At 38.4% G+C, this 21,913-nt stretch overlaps 1 protein-coding gene across 3 annotated transcripts in view; it reads left to right on the forward strand.

Moving 5' to 3' along the window:
• The first annotated feature begins 2,043 nt into the window (after positions 1-2,043).
• LOC133549955 (unconventional myosin-VI-like) overlaps positions 2,044-21,913 on the forward strand; it is a 96,949-nt gene continuing 77,079 nt past the window's right edge. For all 3 annotated transcript variants that reach the window (XM_061895892.1, XM_061895894.1, XM_061895895.1), the window contains exons 1-2: positions 2,044-2,267; positions 13,814-13,960. In XM_061895892.1, the coding sequence (XP_061751876.1) occupies positions 13,844-13,960 (117 nt within the window). In that variant the 5' untranslated portion in view covers positions 2,044-2,267; positions 13,814-13,843. The remainder of the gene's footprint in view (positions 2,268-13,813; positions 13,961-21,913) is intronic.

The following is a 21,913-nucleotide window of genomic DNA, read 5'->3' on the forward strand; positions in this document are numbered from 1 at the left end:
CGTGATTTGAAGACAAAGTGGAAACTAATGAGTTGCTATGGCGATAAGAGAAACAATGAAGTGCAAAAGCGGGAAATAAGTGTCCAAAAAATAACCAAACATGACAAAAACGAAACATTATCTAGTGGGCGTGACAATTTTGATAAGGTACATTTGTGACTTGTAGGTTGGTGTGTGAATGTGAGTGTGAATGTTGTCCGTCTATCTGTGTTGGCCCTGCGATGAGGTAGTGACTTGTCCGGGGTGTACACCGCCTTCCGTCCGAATGCAGCTGAGATAGGCTCCAGCCCCCCCGCAACCCCCAACAAGCGGTAGGAATTGGATGGATGGATGGAGCTGCAATTCTCATAAAATATCATCCCACGAGATTCCACTTTGATGAAGACATTGCAGCCATTGCTGTTGCCGTGATGTCAATAGAAGACGAAGGCACCGCGTGATCGCTCAAAGGCAACGTCCTTACGGCCCCCTTGTTTGGGCATGTGGTCTCTCCGAGCCTGCGGGTCGGTCTCTACAGTACAGTGGTTCTCAACCTTTTTTCAGTGATGTACCCCCTGTGAACATTTCTTTAATTCAATTAACCACTAATCAGAGCAAAGCATTTTTGGTTGAAAAAAAGAGATAAAGATGTAAAATACAGCACTATCTCATCAGTTTCTGATTTATTAAATATTGCTCATTTGTAGTGTTTTTTCTTAAACTATTTGGAAAAAAAGATATAAAAATAACTAAAGACTTGTTGAAAAATAAACAAGTGATTCAGTTATAAATAAAGATTTCTACACATAGAAGTAATCATCAACTTAAAGAGCCCTCTTTGGGGATTGTAATAGAGATCCATCTGGATTCATGAACTTAATTCCAAACATTTCTTCACTAAAAAAGAAATCTTTAACATCAATATTTATGGAACATGTCCACAAAAAATCTAGCTGTCGACACTGAATATTGCATTGTTGCATTTGTTGAAGTATTATTCAATAAATATATTTATAAAGGATTTTTGAATGTTTGCTATTTTTAGAATATTTTTAAAAAATCTCACGTACCCCTTGGCATACATTCAAGTACCCCCAGGGGTACATGGACCCCCATTTGAGAACCACTGCTCTACAGTGTGTAGGTTCCCTTCACTGACTTGTCCACTTGATGGAGGTATTGTCCCAGTGGAGCTGGAAATAAACCATAAAACGCCTGAAAAATCATCTGTCATACTATTATAAATGCTATACACCTGATCAACACACTTATAAAATACTGTACTTTTTTATTGTAATGATCACATATATTTATGTTAATATAATATCAAATGTGGTATTTCAATTTATATACATTTGTAACACAAACGTATGGTATTTGTATGCCATCCATCCATCCATCCATTTTCTACCGCTTATTCCCTTTCGGGGTCGCGGGGGGCGCTGGCGCCTATCTCAGCTACAATCGGGCGGAAGGCGGGGTACTTTTTCCAAACCCATACCGAATTTTACCCGAATTAAAAACGGTATACACTGTTTAACTGCAATTACAAAACAAAATAAACAAGGCTAGCTGCCTTGAGAGCCATTTGTATGGTGTTTTAATAATTACAGTGCATTTTTAAAACACAAATTAAAAAAAAAATGCTAAATTGATGCTGACATGCTGTTGTCCCAGTGGCAGTAATGAGATATGGTACTGTATCACATATCCTAATTTGATCCACAAAACCAGCAGTGGCTTTCAAAAGCGGATTGGGTGTCTCCTTGAAAAAGTTTTAGATTACCTGCCTATAATTAAGTATTCATGGCTCTCAAGGCAGCTAGCCTTGTGTATTTTGTTTTGTAATTGCAGTTAAACAGTGTATACCGTTTTTAATTCGGGTAAAATTCGGTATGGGTTTGGAAAAAGTGGTCGTGTAATAATTAGAAATAAAGGATGTGGCAAGAGTTATTCACTCTGCAGGATATTTTGCTGGCGTAAACAAAACTCTCTGAAACAAGAAATTCCGAGCTGCACCTCAACGCACCTCCAACACTTCAACAGTGGAGGCGTGACGTCACGGGGGCAAGCAGCTTTCATCGTCTTGTCATCCACTGAGCGGTCAGGTCACTCTTGACTCGGACATAAACACCACGGACGCCGAACTCTTTCCTGTCTTGTCACCCAAACCAATGCAGGAACTCAAAAAGTCAAATTTTGAGTCTATTCTTTGAAGGACAAACGGTGAAAGTAACCACCAACAGTTTTCAACAAAATTGTACATTATTTGGAGGATACGGCAACAGGTAAGCTACACGTTCATATTTAAAGAATTCTGTTTTTTATATACATGTTGTTTTTAATTGGCAGCTCGGGATAATGAAGTCATCTTAATTATTTTCAAGTCTGAGATTGACGGGGTTGTCATCCGCCAAAGTGAGCGAATTTACGGCTACTTTTTAAATCTAGTTTACGTCATAACGAGGCAGGGGTGCAGCTCGAGATTTCGGGGGTTTATGCTAAGTGAGGGGGGCTTTACAGATTTTGAGAACCCCCCCCCCCCCCCTTTAAACCCCTAAAGTCCCTAATTTTATTAGTAAAGTGCCTTTTAAAAGTTCCATTGTCCCAATTACCTATAATGTATTTTAAAATCACGTTCATCACTTTTCACTATCAATCAACTATAATGTATATTAAAATTCCCTTTATCACTTTTCACAAACCTACAGTGTATTCTAAAATCCCCTTTATCACTTGTCTATATCACATATAATGTATTTTAAAATTCCCTTCATCACTTTTCACTATCACCTACAATGTATTTTAAATTTCCCTTCATCACTTTTCACTATCACCTACAATGTATTTTAAATTTCCCTTTATCACTTTTCACTATCACCTATAATGTATTTTAAAATTCCCTTCATCACTTTTCACTATCACCTAATGTATTTTAAAATTCCCTTCATCACTTTTCACTATGACCTATAATGTATTTCAAAATTCCCATCGTAATTTTTCACTATCACCTATGATGTATTTTAAAATTCCCTTCAACACTTTTCACTATCAACTACACACAGTTTGGTTACAAAGTGCCATTTTGCCTGACCTTTTAAAGATATAGGCTACATCTTCGAACCTGTGTGGACTCTCTCCTCATCCTGATGCATTTTCCATGTTCCTTTGCCTGGCAGGGAACAGGAAACAAGAGGCAGGAAGCATTTCTGTTCCTGTATCCGTTCCTATGATTATATGCATGCTTTTCCTTCTCTGACTAACAGAGACAAAGATGTCCCACTGATTTGCATTTCCTTAAATAATCACTTAATGTTTTTTTTCTTAATTTTGTTAGATTTAGACTGCCCCCCTCACCCCTACCTCCCAAGCCTCTCACCTCCATTGTCTGGATTAGGGTCAGATTCTAATAGGATTTAAGGCTCCAGAATCAACATTACGCATGAGGACTGGCCACAGTTTTGTGTGGAACACCGACACGTTTGATGCCACTTTTAGGATGGTGCCCGCCTTCTTAAGTCATAGACCAGATTGGTTGATAGTTTGTTTAAAAAAATATGGTATGTATGGACAAAAAAGTGTACTGTGAATCATGAAAAGTCAAGAATACAATAGGTTTTTTCCGTTCTCAAAGAAAGAAATACATTCAAATACCGTATTTTCCGTACTACAAGCTGCTACCTTTTTCCTATGCTTTGTACCCTGTGGCTTATGAAACAGTGCATCTATCCATCCATCCATTTTCTACCGCTTGTCCCTTGTGGGGTCGCGGGGGGTGCTGGAGCCTACCTCAGCTGTATTCGGGCGGAAGGCGGCGTACACCCTGGACAAGTCGACACCTCGTCACAGGGCCAACACAGATAGACAGACAGCATTCACACTCACATTCACACACTAGGGCCAATTTAGTGTTGCCATTCAACGTATCCCCGGGTGCATGTCTTTGGAGGCGGGAGGAAGCCGGACTACCCGGAGGGAACCCACGCAGTCAGGGGGAGAACATGCAAACTCCACACAGAAAGACCCCGAGTCCGGGATTGATCTCAGGACTACTCAGGACCTTCGTATTGTGAGGCATATGAACTAACCACTGTTCCACCATGCTGCCACAGTGCGTTTAATTTATGAATTTTTCTTCACTAACGGCCATAATGTTTTATATTCAACAAATAGCTTTCCTAAAATACTGAAGAAATGTGTTATTGTTTGTGCTATGGCGCCATCTCTTGGACAAGTTTGCTCACTGCAGGTATTTCCTACTGATTAGTGCACGATGGTACAGGGGTTAGTGTATGTGCCTCACAATACGAAGATCCTGGGTTCCTGCTCAGTGGCCTTGCAATTAGAGTGTCCGCCCTGAGATCGATAGGTCATGAGTTCAAACCTCGGCCGAGTCATACCAAAGACTGTAAACATGGGACACATTACCTCCCTGCTTGGCACTCAGCATCAATGGTTGGAATTGGGGGTTAAATCCCCAAAATGATTACTGCGCGCGGCCACCGCTGTTCCCCTCTCCTTCCAGGGGGTGAACAAGGGGATTGGTCAAATGCAGAAGACAAATTTCACCACACCTAGTGTGTGTGTGACAATCATTGGTACTTTGACTTTTAACTTTAACTTCAACTTCAACTTCAAACCTGGGCTCGGAATATTTCTGTGTGGAGTTTGCATGTTCTTCCCGTGACTGTGTGGGTTCACTTCGGGTACTCTGGCTTCCTCCCTCCTCCAAAGACATGTACCTGGGTATAGGTTGATTGGCCCTAATGTGTGAATGTGAGTGTGAATGTTGTCAGTCTATCTGTGTTAGCCCTGCGATTACATAGCGACTTGTCCAGGGTGTAGGCCACCTTCCGCCCGAATGGAGCTGAGATAGTTTCCAGGTTCCAGCAGCCCCGCAACCCCAAAAGGGACAAGCAGTAGAAAATCGATGGATGGATGGATAGTGCCTTGAACCGGAAGTACAAGTGCCGTTTTGTCGTCCATAGTGTTTTTACTTGTATGGTTTCTTCATTTATCAATCCTGGCAATGTTTGTAAGTACGCTTTACATTATATCTAAAACAAGTCATACTTCATAAACAGTCACATGTTTGATAGTGGTGTTTACATGCATATTTGTATGTGCTATTGTAATGTAATCAATAGAGGGGGCAATCTCTGGGCACCTCAAGATTCGATTACGATTACAATTCAGGAGCTACGATTTGTTTAAAAATCGATTATTTATGCATTTTTAATTAATGTATATTGGTGCAGTTTTACATTTACTTTCGTTTCACTAAATACGTGTTTATCACTTGCAACAAACAGTTACAATAATCACCTTTACATTAATTAAATTATTAGAAATGTGTGCACAACTGGAACATAGGTGCCCTATAATAAAGGAGAGAGTCGATCTCTCTGTGAGGTGGCTACCTGCAGTCAGACTAATTTTAGAAGTGTCTGCATTACTTTATTTACAATAATTAAATAGATTATCGATTATTGATGTTTATTAATCGATTTTATATTCGTCAACGTACGAATTGCTATTCATCTAAAAATCAATTAGTTCCCCCTCCTCTAGTTATCAAATTAGCATTGTTAGCATTAGCTAATATGTTAACACATTTATAGGTGTCTGTGTTAGGATAATTAACTTATAATTGCATTATTTTTGTATAGTTTTAGTTTCGCAATTTCCTAAGTAAATTCAGCAAAGCGTCACCGTGGCGTTATTGAGTCAGTTCAACTGATTAAAGAGCTTGCTTCCGCAGCTAGTGCCTTCATGACGACGATTTCAGTTTTGTTTGATTAGGCGTTTTACAGCGGTGTTACAGGTACCTTTTGGAAACGATTATGATATGTAATAGAGCTGCACGATTAATCGACATTGATGTTTTTATCAGTGTGATAAATAAACGCAAGAGACAGAGTTTTTTTCTTCTTCTCCGTCATCACTGGCATTTGAATGACAGACCTTTTCGCCAATTAGAATTGTTGAGCCTCACGTCCGTTGCCTCCTGGCCAATCAAAAGTGAGTAGGGAAACAGCAAGTTTGTGTGCTCTGCAGTGGAGGCAGCCAGTTCATCAACTGTAAACTTCTTGGAAAAAATTGCAATGCTGACTAGGCCTGGACTGTTAGTAAATAAATCAATTAATCGAACAATACATGAAAATGAAGTCGCAATACTTTGCCGGCATCGATAAACTGCTATTTCCAGGTGTGTTGGTTTTTTTAGTCTCCGGCTTCAAACAAGGAGAAAGAGAAATAGGTCTCACCCTCTGCATCGCTCTCAGCACCTGAGATGGATTTTTATTCTACACATTTTTACAAAATTGGAAATCATTAGTAAAACGGAGGCTTCTCAGAGGGTGAAATGACTGTCTTACAGTATAATGGCCAAAGGTATATAGATGTGTGTCCAAATTTAAGGAAACGGCAGGCTGTTTTCTTCTAATGGATTTTCTACCATTTTTGCAAGCTGGTAACGTTTGCTGTGGTCTGGAACAACATGGCACACAAACAACTCTGAGAAATGCAGCCAATACTACATACAGATAATGTCTCATGATACATGTAAATATAAATTAAATACACAGAGGACATAAGGGAAGGACATTAAATGAGCTCAGATATACCTACAAACGAAGCATAATGATGCAATATGTAGATAGCCTAAATAGCACGGTAGCATCGATTAGTTTGCAGTCATGGATTGACCAAATATGCCTGATAAGCACTCCAGCAAATCAATAAAATCAACAAAGGTCACTTTAGTGCATTCACCCACACCATAAAACATTTAGTGGACGAAATGAGATAAAGAAGGAGTGACATAAAACACTTATTTCTGTGGCAGTATCAGAAAAAGTTGTACATGTATACAAACTACGATGAGTTCAAGGATCCCTGAAATTAGTAGGACAAGTTTTTATCGATTATTTATTCAGTTTAAAAGCATGTTCTGTCTGCATAAGTCTGTCTGCATAAAGCCAAATCTTTTTTTAAGTAAATTATTGCATATTGCTCTGTGCGGCACCGTGAGACAAGGACATGTTGATTGACAGTGTAAAATGAACATGTCTTCCTTCACTTCTCAGTTTCATTCATTTTTACGTATAAAGTAGGGCTGGGCGATATGGCCTTTTTTATCTTGATATTTTTAGGCCATATCGCGATACACAATATATATCTCGATATTTTGCCTTAGCTTTGAATTAACACTTGATACATGTAATCACAGCAGTATGATGATTCTATGTGTCTACATTAAAACATTCTTCTTCATACTGCATTAATATATACTCATTTTAAACTTTCATGCAGAGGAGGAAATCAAAACTAAGTCAATTGACCAAAACTGTATTTATTAAAGATGCAACATATTAGCAGTAATGCTACTTTTGGTAGCAATGCTTGTGCCCCACACTTGACAAATTAAAGTTGTCTATTCGACATATTCCGGCTTGAAACCGAACCACAACCAGACGATGGATGCTGTTTTTCTTGGGAATTAATTGTTCCTTCATTTGTTACCAGATTTTTACCTTCTTTCTATCGTATTACCACTTGCACAGCTTCGCTAGCATCACAGCTAACGTTACCCAGACTGCTACCTCATTGCTGGGCGAGGGCGTATACGTATGAGACGTATGACGTGACAGTATGTGACGTATGTAAGAAGGTGCGCTTATACTCTGTGAGAAGGAGACACAAGAAGCAGTGAAGAGAGCCTGTAGTGTAATGCCCGCAGCTAAAAACAACTGGGTGAGAACGTATACTTGACTATCAGGATATAGTAATTTTCTATATCGCACAGAGACAAACACGCGATTTAGCGCGTATATCAATATCGCCCAGCCCTAGTATAAAGTATAAAAATCACAAATTAAATTGATTGCAAATTAATTGCAATTTTGGAGGGAAAAGCGCTTTTAAGATTTATTTTTGAAATTTTGGAGGCCTAGTATGTGCATAAACATTTACAAAATCTTTCTGTGTAAGTACTGTAACTTGTTTCACAACATTTATATTTGTGGCTTATCGTTCGGTGCGGCAAATATATGGAACATTTTTTTTTTTCTTCTGAAATTCAGTGGGTGCAGCCTACAGACCTGTGGTTCTATAGTCAGGAAAATAACAATAATCTGTTCCAGACACACAAAAATATAAACACAAAACTAATGTTATGGTGAACAAGTATCAGCGCTGCACAATTTAATCCACATCAAATTTACATTAAGATTTTAATTACTGCGATAAATAACCGCAAGAGGCGGAGATTTTTTTCACTGAGGGTCACCGGCAACTGAATAGCAGACATGTTTGCCAATCAGAATTGTTTAGCCTCGCGTTTCTTTATCTCTCGCTTCAAACAGGGAGAAAGAGTTCTCGCACTGTGCATCGCTCTCACCACCTTAGGGTGTTTATGTAACAGTAGAATTAACTGAAGATAGTGAGCCCTCTTTCAGTGATTCACAATCTTAGTCTTGGTGGTCAGTTTACACACAAACAGAAAGCACAGACAGAAAGCCTTGCAACTCGCGACTTGCAAGTGAGAAGTTCCGCAAAGGATCAAAAATTAGGAAAAAATAGGAATACAATGTCCCGTTGTGGTAATATTTCGGCTTCAAATTGGATGGGCAATATGACACCATTAACACAGACAGAAAAACAAGCGAGAATGTTGTGAGAGCAGTAAAAAAAAGACAACCCAAACTAGTTTTTCCAACTGGGCAAAAAAATACATTGTATTTTTATTTTTATCCTGATAGTTATTTACCTTCCAATTACAGTAGAGTGGTAAACAAGTCTATAGTTATGAAAAATAAAAATGTATATCCCATTAAATGATTACTTGCATTATTATGATATAATACGATTACATTACCCCTGCGATGAGGTGGCGACTTGTCCAGGGTGTACGCCGCCTTCCGCCCGATTGTAGCTGAGATAGGCACCAGCGCCCCCCGCGACCCCAAAGGGAATAAGTGGTAGAAAATGGATGGATGGATGGACGATTACATTACATTATAAAAATGGTGTAGTTTTTATTGGTTGTTTCTTCAGTTTAAGACCCATGATGTAGATAAAAGCTCTGAGTCTGTCTGGATAAAGCCAAATATTTTTAAAAGTAAATTATTCCATATTGTTCTAACGCATTGCATCTTGAGACAAGATATGTTGATTGACAGTCTATAAGTAACAGGTCTTCCCTCACTTGTCATTTTCGAGTGTTTCTATCTGTGTTGGCCATGCGATGAGGTGGCGACTTGTCCAGGGTCTACCCTGCCTCCCGCCCGAGTGCAGCGGTGATAGGCTCCAGCACCCCTGTGACCCAAAAGGACAAGCGGTAGGAAGTGCATAGATGAAAATATAAAAATCGCAAATCGAATTGTAATGTTAGAGTGAATTTGTATTATTTTTTTCACAATCGAGCAACCCTAAAAAGTATAGTTGTACATGCAGAAAACATCACAAAATACATACAAATTATCAACAAAATGGACAGTGCCTTGTGGTGTAAACTGTTAAGTTAAGTTAAAGTACCAATGATTGTCACACACACACTAGGTGTGGTGAAATTTGCCCTCTGCATTTGACCCATCCCCTTGATCACCCCCTGGGAAGTGAGGGGAGCAGTAGGCAGCAGCGGTGCCGCGCCCGGGAATCATTTTTGGTGATTTAACCTCCGATTCCAACCCTTGATGCTGAGTGCCAAGCAGGGAGGCAATGGGTCCCTTTTTTTTATAGTCTTTGGTATGACTCTGCCAGGGTTTGAACTCACATCCTACCAATCTCAGCAATGAACTATAGAGTCAACCAGTGATGACATTATAAAGGAGTGGTGAAATTCCCTTGTGAGTTGAGGCTAACACAGGTATATATTAGCTGTATGGTAAAAGGCATACTGTAATGCTCATATTCTTGATTTTCACCCTTGCTCTAAATGTGTGAATGTGTTGTGCGTATTAACACCCCCAGTGTTTTCATTCCGATATTGTTCTCATAATAGAAAGGTCATACCACTGATATACTGTAGTTCCTTTATCCAGTTCTGAGTTTGTTTGAAAACACTGGCCTCGACCATGGTTTTGTTAATAACACACATTTTGTTTCTACCCTTGGAACATTTGCTATTGTGGAGGTGGGCAGGAGTAATGCTAGAAGGATTTTTTTTTTTAAATGTGAATATGTGTTTAGCTTTTGCCAACCAAATGTGGGCAAGCGGTAGAAAATGGAAGGATGCATGGATGTGAAAACCAAAATGAAACCAGACCAATATATTCTTGTATACTTTGTAAATCAGAGGTTACAGGGAAATTAAAGTGGTCACATTTAGAAAATGTAAACACAATGTACTTTGCATTGAAATAATTTCACATACGGTAGATCAGTATGTTATGTTTGAAATTGTCCATGAGCAAATTTGTCCATGACTACATTTCCATAGCTGATGCTATGTTGTCATTTTTTTTGGGGGGGGGGGGGGGGGGGGGGGTGGGGGGGGGGGTGGTATAGCTCGGTTGGTAGAGCGGCCGTGCCAGCAACTTGAGGGTTGCAGGTTCGAATCCCGCTTCCGCCATCCTAGTCACTGCCATTGTGTCCTTGGGCAAGACATTTTACCCATCTGCTCCCAGTGCCACCCACACTGGTTTAAATGTAAAAATCAGATATTGGGTTTTACTAGATAAAGTAAGACTCTAGTGAGTCACTAGATAAAAAGCGCTATATAAATATATTCACTTCACTTCTACAGAAACGTCAGCCAATTTTGTCATAAATGCTTTAAGACACAATGAATGAACAATCAATTGTAAAAACCACTAATTTCTGTAGTTATTTTGTGGAGCAATCCTGTTTTTTAGGGTGTAATATAATATAGCCTATGATGATTTGTTATTATAAGTGCTAATCGATACTGTACTGATTTACCCCACATTAAATTATTATATTGTTTTATTTGAGCAGACTGCAGTCACCTAGGTACCATATCCTAAAGGCATATCCTAAAGAAATGACAAAAACATTACAGGTACATGCAGTAGACTGCAAGTTACTATCTTTACACTGCCTATTACTTGGTTGACTGAACCTGCTGAGTAAGTTAACCCAATAAACTTCAGTTTGAAGGATGCGTCGGCACTTTCCAGCTCCTATTGCCCTTGACATTTGACCACAATCCCTCACCTAATTGGATACTACAGCATAACGTCAGCTGTTGCCAGTGATGTGGCTGTTTTTGGATTAAATCTAGAGATCTCGTAATGACATTCATGCAATGACTTTACACTGAGAGAACTGCTAGACTTTTTTAAACACTTGATTTAAATTATCTATTCTATTCTACCTCTGCAGCATTCTGAGTGTACAAACATGTGGCCTTATCCACTAAGATGCAAACTATAAAATTGCATGTACTATTAGTGGGTATTGTTGCGCGATGAAGACTGTGTGTTACAACAAATGCAAAAGGGATGCAGACCGCCCTATTTAACTGAGGCTTTGCATGTACTGAACACTACTACTGAATACTAAAAATATAAAATCGTTCCTCAATCATATCCGCAACCACAAATATTGAATGAAATTATTGTTAAAATTAATCGTTTCACCCCACTCATGATATATTCTACATATTCATGAGGATAAACACGCTAAATGGATTACGCTCCTTATTTTTCTCACTTACAGTAACAGACAAACTTCTGCGCACAAGTTTAATAGGTTACCTTCGCAGGCGCTTTCAAGTTTGCATGTGTTTGAATATGCGAAAACCTTCAGTAGAATAGAATAGACCAGGACACTTTAGCCTTATCAAACCTGAGAGCATGACAACATTACAGTATAGGTGGCTACTCTGGTAGGTGCAGTTTAAAAACACAAACAATAAATGACATGTTAAAAATAAATACATAAATAGCAGTACAAACAGCAATGCAACAGTGTGAAGTTACTATTGGTACAGATTCAATGTCCTTTTGGTATTTTATTTCTTTGTCTTGTGACCAAAATCATTTTCCCTGATGGCAGCAGGTTGAACAAATGCTGACCAGTTGGAGAGCTGTTTGCTAGAATTTTCTTTGCTATGCCGAGGCAGTGAGAGCGAGCAACGTACTCCAGTGAGGGCAGAGGGCGGCCAATGATCTTCAACGCTGTCCTGGTCACCCTCTGCAGGGCTTTCCTCTCTGCAGAAGAATAGGCAGTAAACCACACAGTTACGCAGTACATCAGCACTAGCGCTATGGTGGCCCGATAAAAAGATACCTGCAGTTTCTCCTCAAGTTGCGCACAAACCAGGGAAGTGAAGTCTCTGCTGTGTCTTTTTGACCAGTGCTGAAGTGTTAATAGTCCATGTGAGGTGCTCCGAGATGTATGCTCCAATGAACTTTATTGAGGCCACAGTGTCTACACATGCTCCATTTACTACAAGTGGAGCATGTTCCGCTCTCTGTTTCCTAAAATCAAAAGACCATCCCATTGGTTTTTTTGATGTTCAGCCACAGGTTGATCTTCGTGTACCACCCTGCCAGAACCTTTATTTCCTCTCTATAGGTTGTTTCATAACTCCGTGATCAGGCCCACCATTGTAGTGACGTCGACTAACTTTATGATGGTGTTCAAGCTATGAATTGGGACACAGTCCTACGTGTATAGGTATACGTATACTCGGCCATCATCGAGTCCATCCTCACCTCCTCCCTCACTGTGTGGTTCTCCGGCGCCACAGTCACGCCACGGGACAAGCATCGACTGCAGCGCATCGTATGTGCTGCTGAGAAGGTTATTGGCTGCAGGCTCCCATCCCTCCAGGACCTGTTGTCCTTCCGGACCAGTAGGCGTGTGTGTCGGATCACAGCTGACTCTTCTCACCCTGGACACAAACTTTTCTCACTTCTCCCCACAGGCAGGAGACTACGCTCCATTCAGACTCACACCTCCCACCTTCTGAACAGTTTTTTCCCCTCGGCCATCAGACACATGAACAATAACATGATCTGATAGCTCAGTTACAGCTAATTTTTATTACCTATTCTGTGTTATATGTGTTTTATGTTGCACAATTGTACCAAGAAAAAATACTAGTTTGTGAACCTGTTTTTAAACAATGGCAATAAAACTATTCTGATTCTGATTCTGATATAGGGCATACAGGTTGTTTTACAGAACTGAATGCAGCAATGCATCAAGCTAAGAGTGGTTTTAGCCATCTACAGCTGTTCTGAAACAATTTACTAATTCAGAGAATTACAACAGAGAAAACAGCTTAGTAACTGGTTTAGATGTTTTTTTGTTGTTGTTGATTTTGACCAAAGACCCTAATCACTTAATGATTGGCTGAACTGGACGCTTGGGGTAGTGGTGCAGTCACTACTGCAGGAGTCCTGAGGAGTCAACTCAAATCAACCTCAAATGGAAAATTCTGTCACGATTACTAAGAATATCACAAGTTCTTGGAGCAAGGAGCTAACCAGTGAACAGTAGCGTCTCAAGTTTGAATTACACCATTTAAAAACACACTAACACAACCTGATAACCTAATTTTATGAAAAATCAGGTGTATAAGAAAGAAAAAACATTGGAAACATTGTTCAGATAAAACATAGGATTTTGTTTTTCTCCAAATTAGACAAGGGAGTGGGGAAGTCATGCAAATTAAAATGTTTTGCCAAAACACAACATCTCAAGCGAGTTAAAGCTTTTCTCCCTGTCGCTCACACACTCCAGTTATTAGGGGAGATTGGAATAGGAAGTTATTGTGGATGGATGGTAATAGTGATGATGAAGCCTGGAGAGTGAAAGGCATTCAAAGTAACTGTGTTATTCCTGCTTTCCTTATGTTCAGTCGCAAGGCCGTGCTGACCGGAGCTAAGCCATGGAGGATGGGAAGCCAGTGTGGGCGCCCCACCCCACAGACGGGTTCCAGCTGGGCACCATCATCGACATTGGAGCCGACACGCTCACCATAGAACCTTTGAGTCATAAGGGCAAAGTGAGTAATAGCACAAAAATCGTTAACTATGTTTACAGAATGGCAGCACAAGCCATTCACTGCCTCAGCATTCAAACGTTTACTAATTAAAATTAACACTGCACACTGACAGAAATATCAACGGCTAATTCATTCTATTATCTAAGTGAGAACAGCGTCAACAAAACAATGTGTAATCTCTGAAACACAAGAGAGCACATGTTCAGAGGCATGAATAAATAAAGGCAAAGGCAGCAGGTGCACTGGTAATGTTGCCTACAGGAGAGCTGCTCATTAGGACGTAGGCCACCTGTCTGATTTTTACAGCAAAAGTAAAGCCGCATTTGTTTTTTCAAGTGGTTAGAGTTTGGTTGCTTTTCTACAAGCACTCTAGTCAAACTGGGTACAGTTTTTCTGGTCAATTGTAAATTGAACTCAAGTGCAAACTAATTTAACTCAGAAAGCAATCTGCTTGCAATCTGTTTAGACTAGCCAATGAACAGATCAGTTTTGTCTCCAAGCAGCGTTACGATCGTTTTAAACTAACCACACAGTGTCGGTGTCAAGCCCAATTTCAAGTGGACCAATTTCATTTGAATCTGAATTGGTTTCAAATCTCATCTGGCATTGTTACTTTCAGTTGTGTGACTGTACAAACAATACAAGGAGTGCTTGTTAACGGTGCTAGTTCAACAGTGAAATTTAAATGTTTACCCATTCATCCATCCACTTTCTACCGCGGGTCCCTTTCAAGGTCGCGGAGGTGCTAAAGCCTATATCCCAACTGCATCCATGTAAAATATCAAAGTGAGGTGGACTTTCTATCAAACATGTAGGTGCAACCCAGAAATTAATTTACCTTCCCTAATATTATATTGTGGCTAACTAACTGAATGTGATCACCGTGATACGTATGCAGTTTGTTACAGACTGGATACTTATATGGTATTGCTACATGTGGTTTAGCATAAAGGGCACCTTTCGATTAATACTTATTAAGCGTCACAATAACCATCTGGTATGTCAGAACAGTTTATCAATAACCATATGCAGTGGTACCTCAAAATTAAAGCGCCACAGCTTAGTTTTTGGAGATAAGAGATGTCTCTCGGCTAACTATTATGCTTAAGTTGCGAGCAAAATTTTGGGTGATAAGTTTCCCCACTACTTATTTGCGTAGCAAATGTTACATTGAACCTCTTAATTTCTGACCAAAAACATCTGGCTTATTTGCTAGCAGTAGCTTATAGTTAGAGATTGACATACACATAGGACATAACATAATTAATGGCACAGTGAACCCTGTAAGATTTGACCGAAACGTCCGGTGTCTTATTCGCCAGTGAAAGTTAGAAAGCAACATAATTAGGTTTTTCAAACTTGAAATAAAAAAAAGTGAGTATAAAGGACAGTGCTAAGAAGAAGAAGTGAATGATGGCCACTGAATGAAAGAAAGAAATCATAATATCGCCTTGGGAAGGAGTTGGAGAGTAGCACTACTAGTCTGCACCATGAAGCAAAATGAGTCCATGCTGCCAGCCAAGGACATTAAAATAATATCTAAATCAATGGACAGCAGCTCAAAGGAGCTGTCCACTCTTCAAGGCTAATGATGTACATTATTATTGCATTACTCCATTCAAATACTGTAGTTGTTTGTTTTATTGTTTTTGTACAAGATTTATTATCTAAAAGTGTATTATTATTTTTTTTAAAGACATGTGAAATAGTTGTTGTTTTGGGGAGGCCAAGCACCGATTAAATACACATCAATGGGCGACCTTGTTTCACAATATGAGTTCGAGGTACTATCTGCATCACAGAACTGATTTAACTCGGATCCCAAGGTACCACTGTATAATGTTTCATCCTGAGAATTATGACGTGTTGTTTTTAGCATTAGCTTTTTGAATCAATAGACAGCCACAGCAGTGTTTTCTCCTGGACGATTTTTTTTTTCTGCCGACAACAATAAGGTCTGCAATCGGCACTTAAGGGGAACAACAACAACTCAAACACCAATGGGTGTGAACAGCCACGTTGTGGCTCTCAGTGAACCTCGTACAGTTTAAGCACTTCCATGGTTAGTTTTGACTTTTCGTAACACGCTGTTAACTTGTACACAGTCGGATGTGACAACACGTCTAAAATCCTACAGTCTATTGATTGTCAAGTACAAATGTTTCACTGGAAAAATAACTTTAAATCGTTTACCAACAGACTGCATTATTTTAAAAAGGGGTTCCGACTGAATGCTCCTTAATGACTTGGCATTTTTTTTCTTTAATGAGCCCCACACTCTCTTGCAATGGCCATGAACTTGCGCATCAGTTCATCCTAACCCTGTGCCCATTCATTGAGGGAATGAAAGGCCCATCGAGTGTTGTTTTATTGTTTTTATTGCATTGCTGAGCTCATTAGCAGCTCCGTTCAGTACACAACCCTCAGCCTGACCGCCGCTTCTTTGTCAGTTTTATTACTTGGACATTTGTTATGCGGTTGTTATCGTGGCCTGTTTGGGCCAAGATAGTGCCGATAGCACACGGAGCACATTCTGTTTATGCTTCCAGTTTGTTATGATAAAGCATGCCTCATTTCATATAGTCAAAAAAAGTATGTATTTAATAGAACCTGGTAAAACTTTTTTATTAAGCTTATGTTGATCCTTACATTGTCATTGCTTTTTGTTCGACTTCTTTGTTATATTATAAACGCAGCATCAGTGCATTTACTCCAACTGTCTCATTACTTAGTTTGGAGTCCTGCTTATTTTAATAATGCAGTGACTTGATTGGTTCCCACAGGACCACCATCATTTCGCTCAGTCAGTCAGTCAGGTGTGCTTGGATCCTGTTGCAATTGGTGCCAAATTATTCATCATCTTGCCATGTCTGCCCTTGTTTTTCTCACAGCTGGCTTGTTCCATTCAGTTTATTTCCATTAACGTTGCACAAGAGAGTGAGAACATCAGTCACTAATTTAGCCTGGAATGACAAATAAACACCATTAATGTGATATTAAAGCATGATGAATGATTCATGTTTATGCATGCTTAACCTAACTTTTCATGATGTTTAATTTATCTTTATTTTTCACAGTCCTAATGATGCTCTCTCATTGTTAGCTCCTCTAAAAACAACAACTAGACCATTCTTATCCTTGATTAACTTTAGGGGAAATATACGATTTTCCTATTAAGCAGAGTATTGTTTTTTTAGATTAAATACATTTTAGATATCGGCAGTGTTTGCATATCATTATCTTTTTGGCACAACAACCAAAGTCACCAACTTTTAAGTGTTACTGGTTGACTTCTGAGACGTATTTTGTAATGGAAAACATCATCATTAATTTTGAGGTTAAAATAATTAAATGGGACCGATAATGATTTTAATCTACATTTGAAACACTTCCTTGTGGTTTGGATTATATATTTTGGATTTGTTTTGGTGTAAATAATGGATACATGTTGCACCATAATTTCATTTATAACCAGGTTTCCGCGTAGTATGTCTGCAAGATCTTCTTTTGTTGAGGTGTTCCCAGATTGCAAATGAAACATTCCCCACCCTCTCCAAAAATATAATGATTTATCTTTTTAAATATGTTTAAATTTATATCTTTGTTATGGTTATTATGGTTATGGTGTCAGTTTCTTTTAAAAATTCATACAATTACAATGTAATGCATCACATATTTCCAGTTTTACATTACAGCATGTCTGAAAAGGAGTAAGATGAGGCAGAGTTTATTCAATCATATCTCTTTTTGTATCACAGCAATTTTTAACACATTTGTTTGTGCTCAAACACCGCCGTGAATAAATACATGAATAAATAAATGAATGCACAGGCATGTAGTAAATAAATAATCATGAATAATATTTCATTATTATGAAATAAAATTATGTAATTATTTGATAAGTCAATATGTTTATGAAGATGATTCTTCTTTGTGCTCTGTAAACACTTATTTTGAATAGTTTCTTAAACGGGATCGTATTAATACATTGTTTTATTTCTTTGCTTAACCCATTCCATAATTTAATTCCACAAATCAATATGCTAAGAGTCTCAAGTTTTGTACGATGTACAAGATGTTTTAAATGTTTTAAACTGGATTTTTCTGTATAGTTACATTTCTCCTCTTTTTTTGAGAATTGTTTTGTGTAACAGGTTATACTTTTCTTTGTACAGAATTCTAACTGTTTGCAAAAGCTCCAAGTCACTGATTTTCAATATTTTTTTCATTAAATAAATATAGTGTTTGAGGGTTCTTGATAGCCAACATAATGTAATACTACTCTGCGAGTCGGCTCTTGAAGGAACTGTATTTTTGTGATTATTTCCCCATATTCCTACACGATAACTCAGATATAACACAAGCAAACAGTAGAGAATGGAGTGATCTTTGGTCCAGAACATATTTAGCTTCATTAATTATTGACATATTCATTGTCACTTTATGTTGTATATTTTTTACATGAGATTTCCAGTTCATTTTATCATCTATTATTACACCCAAACATTTGATTTCTTGAACCCTTTCAAAGTATACTCTGTCCATTTGTATTTATGTTTGACTTTCTCTCTAATTTTTACCAAATATCATTATTTTATTTTACAGATATTCCACGAGTCAGTTTAATTTATCAATTTATTCTGTTATGCTTTGTATTAGCTTATGTGTGTTCTGTTCTGAACAAAGCAGTCATGTCTGACTATCTTACTAACTTTAAGTCCTTTTTAACTTTACAAATGTTGTTTATCTTGAAGACAAACATCAGTTATTTTTTTTCCAGACACCTCTGAAAATAAAAAATGTATAGAGTTACGAGGTCACAGCAATAGATACAGAGCTGCAAAAGAAAAACTTGCTTTAATCAGCATTTATTTCAATGCATGCCACACATCAGTGTCATTGTGCGCATGCCAAGATTGGATGAAAATAATACTTTATCCTGCTTTGTGAAATGAAGCAAAGTGAATTATATTTATATAGCGCTTTTTCTATAGCGACTCAAAGCGCTTTACATTGTGAAACCCATTATCTAAATCTTTAAACTACATTTAAACCAGTGTGGGTGGCACTGGGAGCAAGGTGGGTAAAGTGGCTTGCTCAGGACACAACAGCAGTGACTAGGATGGAAGCTTTAATCAAACCTGGAACCCTCAAGTTGCTGACAGGGCCGCTCTACCATCTGAGCCACACCGGATTTGGCATTTTTTTAACACGATTATTCAACATTATAACAATTATTAGTCAGAAAAGATGGAAATCATAATTTTCTTTAAATTCTTTAACAGGAACTTTTACTTTCATCCTCTTTAAAACTCAACTAATTTATCCCTTGAAGATAGCTAACAGACACAAGGAGAGGAAACTGAAAAGTGTAGCGTAATACTTTTGATACTTGGTGTTTTATAGTTGTTGCTGGAATTAAGTACGCTTTGAATCGTGCATGAATGTTTTATCTTTTGAGGCTTTTTTTCCTCATAAAATGTTGGTTGAACTCAACAAATTGACATGTGTAGATTTCAAATGTAGGTAAATAAATACAGGGTTTCCCGCAGCGCTTTGTTGTTAAGGCCGCATTAACACGCTGCTCCGCTTAATTCTGCCTCTGCCTCTGTCAGTATGTGTCTGCAGCATCCAGCATTGTCCCAGACCACAGAACCATCTGATTGGTTACACGCAGAGCGGTAACAGCCAATCAGCAGTGCGTATTCAGAGCGCATGTAACAACCAATCAGCAGTGCGTATTCAGAGGCATAGAGTCAGTGCTACTGCCATAGACATCTTATAAATAGACGCAGCATCGGCTGCTGTGACGCGTGAAAGTCGGCAGCCATCTTGAAGTGGTGATGAGCAGCCTAAACTGACAGTTGACAGGGAGAAAACAAAGATGCCGGGCTGGTGTTCAGCGTTTTCCTTCTCAAATGAGCGCACTGTTGAAAATAGGAATCAGGGGATTACTTTTTACAAGTAAGATTCAACATTAACGTACTATTGGTTGTGTTTTGTGAAAAGAATATGTAGCAACCGCCATACAGTCTATAGGTCCCTAAGATATATAGATACCGTATTTGTCGGGACTATAAGTCACAGTTTTTTTTACATAGTTTGCACGGGGGTGCAATTTATACTCAGGAGCGACTTATGTGTGAAATTATTAACACGTTACCGTAAAATATCAAATAATATTATTTAGCTCATTCACGTAAGAGACTAGACTTATGAGATTTCATCAGATTAGCGATTAGGAGTGACAGATTGTTTGGTAAACGTAATGCATGTTCTATATGTTATAGTTATTTGAATGACTCTTTCCATAATTTGTCAACTTAACATACCAGGCACGTTCTCAGTTGGTTATTTATGCGTCATATAACGTACACTTATTCAGCCTGTTGTTCACTATTCTTTATTTATTTTAAATTGCCTTTCAAATGTCTATTCTTGGTGTTGGGTTTTATCAAATACATTTCCCCAAAAAATGTGATTTATACTCCAGTGCGTCTTATATATGTTTTTTTCCTTCTTTATTATGCATTTTCGGCAGGTGCGACTTATACTCCGGAGCGAATATATATAAATATTCATACATTGTGTCTGTAGGATATATGCATTGTGTATGACCTAATCATATTGTTTCCTGAACTTAAAAATAGCTGACCGTTTTTTTTTCCCCGTTCTCTGGGATTATATTCGCAGTTTTGATCTCGGACGTCTGGTCATTTAAGGCATAAACGAATATTATATTACTGTTAAGCAAAGTATGACTAATAAAACATGTGTTCTTTATCATTGCTACACGTATGACAAAAAAACACGTGAAAATCAGTGGTATTCAATGAGGTAAGATGAAGTAAATGCGCTGACAGTTCATTGCTCCTGCCAAATGAATTGCACTGTGCAGAGCGGATCACCACTCCAAGATGGTGGCCCCGCGTCTAGTCAGCGACAGTAGGCAGTAGCGCTCAATGCTGCATCTACTTATAAGATGTCTATGGCTCCTGCGGTGGGGTGAGGAGAAAGGTGTTTAGCAAGTAACCATCAGGCAACGGACTCTCCCCAAATTATAGTAAACACTTCCAAGTCAACTACTAGTAACATCACAATGAGCCCGTTGACGTTCTAGAAACATAAGCGGCAGCACAGCTCGCTGACAGTCCTTGAGGTGAACGCTAAATAGCTTTTAGCGTAAAGTTAGCTCACTGTGTGTGTGCGTGTGCGTGTGAAAGTCCTATCTGTTTGAGAGAAAGACAAGTATTATTGACCTACAGTTAACGACTAAAATATTTCACTTTACCTTTTTCTGTGTTGATTGAGCTGTTTTGAAGCAGCAAAAAACAACATTATGTTAAAAGAAGAGTTTCTGTCTTTGATAATTGATATAATAATGTAACTGCATCATTAAACCTACATGAACTCCATGGTGTTCAGGGATGAATCATCTCTCCTATTGCTATTGTACTCTTTTTTTTTTTCAGCAATAGTTACATCAATCATTAGTAATGTAGCAGCTTAGTTTTGAATGGCAGGGTCCCTGCTATCACATGTTGATACAAATATAACATTTACATCATAAAAATCTACTACAGGCTTCCCTAATGCTGTAATAAATTAAGCATGATGAGGTGAGCATATGTCAGCATGTGGCCCCACTTTTCACTCTTTTTTTTCAAACGCTTACTTAAAGTAAGTCATAAATTTGACTTGTTAAGTCATTTTTTGTCATTATTTTGACTTAGTAAGTCATTATTTTGTCATATTTTTAAGTCATAAAAATGACATACTTAGTATCTCAGGTAACTAGGACTGTTTTGTGTAATGTTTTTACTTTTACAGAAAAAATGTTGAGATTTATATAGTATATCGACATTCAGCATATGGAGCGGAAAACACAACAAAAAATTGTAGACTTTCTCACGCGACAAAGATTGCCTACTTCACCACAGTTTGTAGTCTATT

The sequence above is a fragment of the Nerophis ophidion genome, linkage group LG03 (genome assembly GCF_033978795.1).
Source record: "Nerophis ophidion isolate RoL-2023_Sa linkage group LG03, RoL_Noph_v1.0, whole genome shotgun sequence".
Taxonomy (NCBI): Eukaryota; Metazoa; Chordata; class Actinopteri; order Syngnathiformes; family Syngnathidae; genus Nerophis; species Nerophis ophidion.